Source organism: the organism of the source record quoted next, unplaced genomic scaffold (genome assembly GCF_019419815.1).
Source record: "Pyrus x bretschneideri cultivar Hongxiangsu unplaced genomic scaffold, Pyrus_bretschneideri_v1 Contig41, whole genome shotgun sequence".
In the NCBI taxonomy this organism is placed as follows: domain Eukaryota; kingdom Viridiplantae; phylum Streptophyta; class Magnoliopsida; order Rosales; family Rosaceae; genus Pyrus; species Pyrus x bretschneideri.
The window spans coordinates 3211049-3219794 of NW_025999735.1; the positions used below are offsets into that span (position 1 = coordinate 3211049).

Here is an 8746-nt window from a genome sequence, read left to right on the forward strand (position 1 = left end):
CATTACCAATAGCGTTTTTATTCTTGCACGCATACTTGTTGTATTGTTAAATTTTATCAATTAATCGAATCTTTTTATAAGAAAAAATCTAATGAATATTATACAAAATCATTCTTTTTTACCATATATAAACGCAATATATTCCTCCAACAACATATTCCCATAGATCGCCATCAACACATCTAAAATTCATTAAATAATGATAAATATGGAAATTTCATTGAGACATTGTATTGCAGTACAGAACAGAACAGAACATAATAGTTTTTGCCGTCAAATACGTGTAATTGACAAAAGCCAAATACAACAACTATTTCTTGATCTAAATCAATCCAAAACTGTGTAATTGTTTTAAAAAATAATAAAAACTACTTTTACAAAACAAGTGGATATTTTACATTAAGCATGTTAAATTTCGTTCAAATTATTAAAATAAATTAGTATCAAACTCGATAATAATAAGTGTCGAACTTAATACACCGTTTATACGTAAATAAGTACTATTAAACGAGTGATTGACGGTTAAATATCGTAAGAAAAAAGAAGTGTAGGAAGTTTCCTGCAACTGCACAACGCAACAAGTATTTAATCCGACAGGGAAAGAATGACAGAGTATGGGAGAGGAGAACTGGAAACTTTTTGTGGGCAAAGTCATGAGACTTATGGCAGTGTAGGCCCCACTGCCAATTTCCTCATTGATCTCTTTCTCTTAACTTCCCCTTCACTCTCTCTCTCTCTAAGAAATTTCCCTCTCTCTCTCTTCCCTTTTCAACACTTATAAAAGCAGCAACTTCTTCTTCAAATCCCTCCCTCATGGCCACCACCATCTTATGCGCATCTCATTCCCATTCCATTCACTTCTCTTAGCCTTCATTCACACACTCTGTTTCCCCTTTTTCCCTCTTCTTTATAATAGCCCCGAAGGCCGAGGCGAAACGATAGCAGTTTTATTATAACAACTCGACCGAATTGTCCAATCATTCATGGACTCTGTCGGCAAGAAGTCAATGAAGAACCAAAACCAGAGAGCGGGTTTGATTCAGCGGCTGAGATGCTCCGTTCAAAACTACGATTGGGGGAAGAGGGGTCATGATTCCCAAGTGGCCAGGCTCTCTGCTTTCAACTCTGATTCTGGGATTAACCCAGAAAAATCATATGCTGAATTTTGGATGGGAACCCATGAGTCCGGACCTTCTTTTTTGATTCGGAATTCGGATGAGAATAATGGGTTTTTCCCAATTGGGTCCGAGATTACATCTCTCAAAGATTGGGTTTCCAAAAACCCAAATGTGCTTGGTGAGAAGGTGATCCAAAAATGGGGCTCTGACCTCCCTTTTCTGTTCAAGGTACTCCATTTTTATCCCTTAATTTTTTTTTTTTAAATTTAAATTTTTTTTTTTTTGGGATTGCGTTTGTTCCAAAAATTGGGGGTGTGGACTCTGGTGTGGAGTTTTCTTTGTTTGGTGTTTGTGTGTTTATTGTGGTTTTCAGGTGCTTTCTGTGGGAAAGGCATTGTCAATACAGGCACACCCAGATAAGGATTTGGCCAAGATTTTGCACAAGTTGATGCCAAATGTTTACAAGGATGCTAATCACAAGCCTGAGATGGCCCTTGCTACTACACACTTTGAGGCTCTTTGTGGTTTTATCAATCTTAAGGTAATGATTTTCATGTTTTTTTTATTAATTTCAGGTTTGATTCGTGTTTATTTAATTTCGAAAATGACAAGAATCTGAAGATAGCTTTTAACTAACAAACTCTAACATATAATTGACTGTATATTCCAGTCTTATAATCTCTCTAAACACAAGCTGTCTTATTTGTTTGAGCATGAGCGAATGATGAGAGATACTAATAAGGGATATATCTGGGATACATAATTTCCCAAAACATTGGGTCGGCTTGACTCGTTTGGTCGCTGAGTCTTTTCATGACAATCATTAACACTTTTGAGTTTTGAATGTTTGCGTGCCTCCTTTTGTTGGGTTTATTTTGATATTAAACAAAAGAAATGTTATGAAGGTTAATTTTTAAATCGTATTTTGTAATTCATATAATGGGACGGTTGATTATTAAGCTCTTTTTTCAATAATTTAAAAAAAAAAAAAAGTTAAACCATCAACTATCACATTACGTGATTTACAAAAATAATTTAAAATTTTAATCTCGCTGGCATTGTCGTTAAACAAAACGAGTAGTAATCTTGTATGGGGTCCATTGAATAATTGGCCATTTACCTGGTCAAAATTAGAATTATTGAGGACTATAAGGGCAGAGAGTGATATTGTTCCAAATGAGTTGAAAAATTACCTTTTCTCATTCCAACTGTTTAGGAATCAAACCATTTTCGCCTTAATTGGTAAAAACAATTAACAATATTAGAATCACACTCTTTAATATACAATAAAACTTCTTTAAATCAATAATTTGAGGACTAAAAAATTTATTATTTGAAAGAAGTTATTATTATATTGATAAATAAATAATTTATTAACTTATCGATAAATGAATAATTATTAATTTATAAAGAATTTTATTTTTCTTTTTAGATGCATATTTTGAAGAGGAGCTGGACTAAGAAAATAGAAGTTTTTAAGTAAACGATTTCTAAGTATATATTATGAGTATTATTTTATATATTCCCTGGACATTAAAGAATTTTAAGAGAAATTATTATCTTATGTATTTAGCTAGAGTATTATCTTAATACACTAATTTGTTTTTGAAGTAGAAGGAGAGAGAAGAGGGTGATAGATGGGGAGAGGCTTTACTTTTTATTTTTTTATTTTTTTAAGTTTTAAATTAGAGATATGTTAGAATTACATGTAGATCAGACTTTATTAAAAAAAAAAAAGGCAAAATTTTGGTTGTATGAAATTACATTTATACCCGTATTTCTTGTTCATGTTTCATTTTAATTAAATGGTTAAATTGGTAATTTCATATAATTTTGGTTGACAATGAATGTTTTATTACCACGTAGTTTAGATTCGAGTTGGGATCAAAAGATTTTATTATTTAATTGAGGTTATTATTTTATTGAACATTCATTTATCGAGGTTTTACTGTAAAGGAGCCCGTACTATTATATGTGGACATTATCTATATTAAAGAATATGTCAGCAAATCTAAATAGTCATATTACTAGATATTTGTACACACAAGCGACAAAATTGATACATTTACTGACACACTTTCCGACGCTCGTCAAATAAATTAAACCTTCAAATCATAATGCAACTAAAAATTCCACTGCCATAATATTGGATTCCATCATAGTGGACGTTTTAACTGCTATTTCTTTAATTAAACTTAGATTATATTTAATAATTGAGGTCAAGAGCAGGTGTAGTGTTACTTTCTTCTGCCTTTCAGAATTTCCCGCCAGGATACCTTTTTCTTCCCATTTGTTTATCCTCTAAAGGAATATTGCCTTCTCTGCTGGGATCTCTGTGGCAATACCAACTAATTATAATTAATTATAATTACTTATAATTTACAGGTTTAATTACAATTTTCGTTTTTTGTTTCCAGGAACTCAAAGTTGTGCTTGATAATGTCCCTGAGATTGAAGAACTGGTTGGCAGTGAAGAAGCAAAAAAAGTATCCGGAATCACTGATCTAGACGAGGAGGAGAAAGTAAAGTCTGCTCTGCGTTCACTTTTCACCCACCTCATGTTAGCTAGCAAAGAGATGATAACCACAGTAGTTACGAAAATGAAAGATCGTTTACATGTCGAAAGTCAGGTTGGTCGATGTGTTTTTCTTCAATGTAACTGTCAAATTATGTTTTTAAGGGCAAGTTCTTCTGTAACTGTTTTTGCTTTTTTGGCAGGCGAGGCTTTTGACAGAGAAGGAACAGCTGGTGTTGCAGTTGGTCAAGCAATATCCAACTGATGTGGGTGTTATATCTGCCTTCTTCTTGAACCATGTGAAGCTTAATCCCGGCGAAGCGCTGTACATTGGAGCTAATGAACCTCACGCTTACATATTTGGCGAGTGCGTTGAGTGCATGGCAACCTCGGACAATGTAGTGAGGGCTGGCCTTACTCCGAAGCATATGGATGTTCAAACGCTTTGTTCAATGCTGTCATACAAGCAGGTAAAATACAGCATCCTCGCCGTGGAATTCACTCTTAATGTCTACTTGCTCGGTGCGAAGTTTCCTTGCATTTTGCATATATGTCCGAAATTTGATATATTTTCTTTTGCAGGGGTATCCTGACATCCTGCAAGGAGTTGCAATAGGTCCTTATGTGACAAGGTACCTCCCACCTTTCGATGAATTTGAGGTTGATCGCTGTCAACTTCCGCAGGGAGAATCAGCAGAGTTCCCTGCAGTCCCGGGGCCTTCGATTTTTGTGGTCACGTTCGGGGAGGGAATCATGTATGCAAGCAATGTTCAAGGTGATGTAATTACAGAAGGAGACGTTCTTTTCGCACCAGCAAACACTCGGATTCGCATAACATGGCGCATCCGAGTTGCAGATATACCGAGCGGGTGTGAGCAGCATGTTCTTCCAAGCCTCGTGAATTTCGTTACACAGCTGCACACCTTAGCTTTAGTGCAAAGCACATAATTTATGAATTTTGTATTTTTTGATTTTTTTTACAATAAGCGTATGTAATAAATGTAGTAATAATATTAGCACTGTCATGAGAATGCCTGTGCTGGTGTGCAATGAAATGTAGTAAGAAGTATACGGAATAAAAAATGCATCAATTTGAGTCCTTTTTTTATTTATAAAAAGATCCATTTAAATCGTTTGTGACACAATAGACCAGCCACTAAATAAGTATCAAACTCAGCATAAAATTTAATAGTCTTCGTCATCTATGTGAGTCAAAGCTAAGAACTTTAACTTACAAGTGAAAATAGATACCCTTCAACTGTAGTTATTAGTTGGTTAAAGAGAGAACTATTGAAATCAATATTTTTGTCGGTGAAGGTGTCAATAGCTTTGATGGCTATTAGACCCACAATAATTTATAAACGGGCTAAAAAGAAGAAAGTATACGGCCCAACGCTTTGATCTGGTGGGATCATATTGTTTCTCTACATCCCTATTTAATCGTGCATGTTGTTTCTGTTTTGATTTATCCTATTTGATGCCCGAAATAAAGAGGAATGTGTTAAGAATGTGAATGAGTAAATTCTGGTGGAAAAATGGAGCCTTTACTATTGCTTATGTGGGAAGCACTTTTGCGTTTGCTACAAATATCCAAATAATTTCTAGAAACAGTTCCATGTGCTTCCGGAAGAAATGTGTAGAAGGTGTTTCATAAGAAAGCACTTCTACAAACCATAAGCACTTTCACATAAGTTTGCCAGAGCACTTCCATAAACATTCCAACACCATGTCGTGGGCAACCCCTTCAACACCGATAGGAGGGTAAAACCTGCCTGTCACGTTCAGACCATCACCATCCTGGTACATTAGACAAAAAAAAAAAAAAAAAGAGCAGTTTTGAATTCTTGGGTGAATAAAGAACATCTGCTTTTATCCTTGTTCAACTGAAAAATCATGTCTGCATTGTTTTGAATTCCATGCATCTCCTTGAAAGAGATCCAAAGATGTCATGCAAAATAAAAAAGACAAAATTCTCAAGACCTTGGATTGCTGATCCTGGCTGGCAACAGGCAAAGCATTCCTCATACTTTGGATCTTCGCCATCAGATTGAATTGAAAAACAGCAGACGATCCCACTCTGATACCATACGGAACTTACACGAGGTTCGACAATTGGCATATGTCCTCAGTGGTGCTGGAAACTCTTACTGGTCACTAGAACATCAGTACAATACAACAAACCACATCCATCTACCGAGGAGCATGACATTACAGAGAGAACAATCAACAAAGGCTTCCTCCGACATCTATTTATCGAGGTGCAAGAAAGAAGATGAAGAGGTGCCAGAACTAAATTGCTACAATTAGTGCTCTTGGCTCAATACAATGGTAACAACTAACAACAATCATTAAATAACTTAATCATTCCAATAAGATCAGTGATTTAAAGGAATCTATAAAATTAAGCGACTTCATTCAAGTGAAAGTTGTTTTTTTTTTTTTTTTTTTTTCAACTTCCCTAAATTCTTAGATTGTTTCAGCATAGTTTAGTTGTCAATGTATACTGTGACTGCTTAAGCTTCCACCACTTTTAGTAAGTGCTTTGGTAACGACATGAGTCAGTATTCCAATGGGGCAGAAAAACAGGCAAAGAGAAACTGAATGTCGAGTCTCTATTTGGTTTTGCAGACCATCGCTGAAAACCTGCCTGGATCAATGAACATAAAGTGTTAGAACTGTCTTAGCATGCATGCTCGTGTGTGTGTGAGAGAGAGAGAGAGAGAGAGAGAGAGAGAAAGAGAGAGAGAGAGACCTTGCAGCAAAGAGATCAACAACCAACAAGTGAATCCAGGCAGAAGCTAATGTTATCTCATTGGTGAACATCTTTGCTATACCAGTCAGCTGCACATAGTACATAGGTAGGGGGAAAAACTTGTATAAAATTTCGTAACATATGAGAAAGGATTGTTTAACTTGTATATTGCTAATAACTGTACACACCTCAGGCAGCCAGTATTTACTTCCAAAAATCAACCGAAGCGTTTCAGGAGTCCAAGAGAGGTATAGTAGATAGGCATAAAGAACTCCAAGCAGAACATATGGTATACTACTCTCTGTAAATACTTTTGTCTGCATTTTTTACTTGACTTCAAAGAATTAGGTCCATCAATTTAGGTTGGGCAAATCATGCAAGATTATACTGATATAAAAAATAATAACGATAAGAAGCATTTACGGCATGAAAGCATACATACCAAGAACATACCAGTTGAGCTTTAGGTGCCAGAACCATGAGGGCATAAAATGGGAGAACTGCAGTCGTTGCCAAAGTAAAAACTCTACTAGCAATTTGAGAACTTGCCAACCCTGAGCACAAAAAAGAAAAATACACCAACCTTATTGTTATCGATGGTATTTGAAGCTAAGACGACCCCCAGCCCTCCCATCCTCATTATCACTCATACAATTATGAGATGTAAACAGATAATAAACGAATCATGAACAAGTAATGGCAATAAACCATTCCTTTTAGAGGGAAGAAATAAGATGATTTTGCACTTCGTAAAACTATCAGTCTGTCAAACTTGTGCATCATTATGACACGGCTACTGGTAACCATTTTATAGGAAGGAATTCCAGTAATGAGTACTTCAACATCGTATGAATGATATTCGTGGGCTTTTATTTTCATACGGTCAAATATCCTAACTTTTGCACTTAACAACACATAGCAAGTTTCAAATCAACCACGCAACACTGCAAATGATATCAATTATAAACGAAAAGCATTAAAAGTAGCAGAAAGGATTACATGACATGTATACTCCAGAGCATTTTCGATGTGGAATAGATCTCTCAAGTTTTGGTCTTATAGTAACTGTTGAACCTCCGACAAAACTCCAGTCCTTGTGCATGTGAGATTCCACTGTCACAAGTTGTTGACCTAAGACTTCAGTGTTATAACCTCTCAGCGTAAATGTGAAGCTTTGTGCACTTCTATCGTTGCTCCAATGTCTTATAGTCTTCTTGCCATAGTCAACCTATGAGTAATGAAACTTTAGTTGTAAGAGAAGATTCCCAACTGAGAACAATATATCGCAATACACGTTAATGCTTATGCCAAAACTTAACATTCATGCCTTCATGCCCTCTTTGAGATCTAAATTAATGCTCATACCAAAGGAAAGCTTTACACGAGCATCAAACAAGTTCGCATTATTGCCATAATATATGGGAATGGGATCGATTCTAAGAGTTGGTGAAATGTGTCTTTCCAGATTTTTAACAATATTGCTGCCACAGTAATCATAACGACAATTTGACAACAAAACTACAAGTAAAATGCAATGAACTTTTCAATTCGAAAAGAAGAACAATTATGTATTTTCATGGCCAAGAAAAACAACGTTAGGGTATACAAATTGTAAATCCAAGTAAACTACTCTAGCAAACACCCATTTTGACACCCAGAGAAATGCTTTAACCAGAAGAAGAAATCAACAACGCTCGCGTATGTTGGACAAAATATAACTAATTTCAAACTGCTCCAGATACCCTTCTCCTTCCTTTTAAGATCCTCAATAAAAAATGAAAAACTGCAAGGGAACTGGGTATTATATACTTAATCATTCCCAGAGAAACGTTTTGAACGAGAGAAAAAATGGTGGGAAGAGAAAATGAAGCTAGCAAAACTTAGAAGAAATACCTTGAAGGAGAATGAAGAATGGCAAAAGCAAGAAGAGAAGGCCATCTCTGTTGTGAGACCAGAAACCCTGTAAACAAGTAATAACGGCTGCTCCATAATATGTTTTTACAGTACTGAAATTAGGAATTGGGAAAAAAATGAAGATAAGGAAAGAACTCCAATAATGCAAAAACTACAGTTTCACTGGCAGACAGCAGTACCGACACCGAGCTTAGAGAGAGAGAGAGAGAGAGAGAGAGAGGGGAAGGTTTAGGGTCGAGAGACTTGCCTCATCTGTGACGTATTTGTAGAGCCTAAAATAATCCTAAAAATTCTAAAGGCGGAACGTAGAACTTTTATTCAAGAAGAACAAGATTGTCCCTCAATAAATAGGCAGGCTTCTCAGATGCACCCATGCACAGCTCACATCCCTGAAAGATTCAGTAGCTGAACACAACTGCCCACAGTTCACCTGCCCTTGGCAAGGAA

General features: G+C 35.9%; 2 protein-coding genes across 3 annotated transcripts; one reads left to right on the forward strand and one right to left on the reverse strand.

The window, feature by feature from the left end:
* Positions 1-692: 692 nt before the first annotated feature.
* Positions 693-4733, forward strand: LOC103948500 (mannose-6-phosphate isomerase 1). The gene is given in 6 exon segments (XM_009359535.3): positions 693-1346; positions 1492-1659; positions 3536-3748; positions 3837-4103; positions 4216-4470; positions 4472-4733. Coding segments are annotated over 6 exon segments (1329 nt in total). The 5' UTR covers positions 693-983; the 3' UTR covers positions 4535-4733.
* Positions 4734-5482: 749 nt separating this feature from the next.
* On the reverse strand, positions 5483-8529 carry LOC103948499 (protein ABA DEFICIENT 4, chloroplastic). 2 transcript variants are annotated; one of them, XM_009359534.3, is made up of 7 exons: positions 8455-8529; positions 8279-8345; positions 7385-7613; positions 6839-6939; positions 6574-6702; positions 6386-6474; positions 5483-6280 (listed from the first exon to the last, which is right to left on the reverse strand). In XM_009359534.3, exons 2-7 carry the CDS (start codon positions 8321-8323, stop codon positions 6127-6129), a joined length of 747 nt encoding a protein of 248 aa, XP_009357809.2. In that variant the 5' UTR covers positions 8324-8345; positions 8455-8529; the 3' UTR covers positions 5483-6126. The 2 variants fall into 2 exon arrangements, with proteins under 2 accessions (XP_009357809.2, XP_009357808.2); XM_009359533.3 differs by lacking the exon at positions 8455-8529 and having other exon boundaries at positions 8279-8435.
* Positions 8530-8746: the final 217 nt, after the last annotated feature.

What these genes read in the sequence shown, in the direction of transcription:
- LOC103948499 (XM_009359533.3), bottom strand. Translation starts at nt 8,374, where the DNA reads ATGGAGCAGCCGTTATTACTTGTTTACAGGGTTTCTGGTCTCACAACA. An exon ending in CTCTGGAGTATACATGTCAT is followed by an intron (nt 6,940 to 7,384) that starts GTAATCCTTTCT and finishes TTTTGTGCTCAG; the next exon opens with GGTTGGCAAGTTCTCAAATT. An exon ending in TGGCACCTAAAGCTCAACTG is followed by an intron (nt 6,703 to 6,838) that starts GTATGTTCTTGG and finishes TAAAAAATGCAG; the next exon opens with ACAAAAGTATTTACAGAGAG.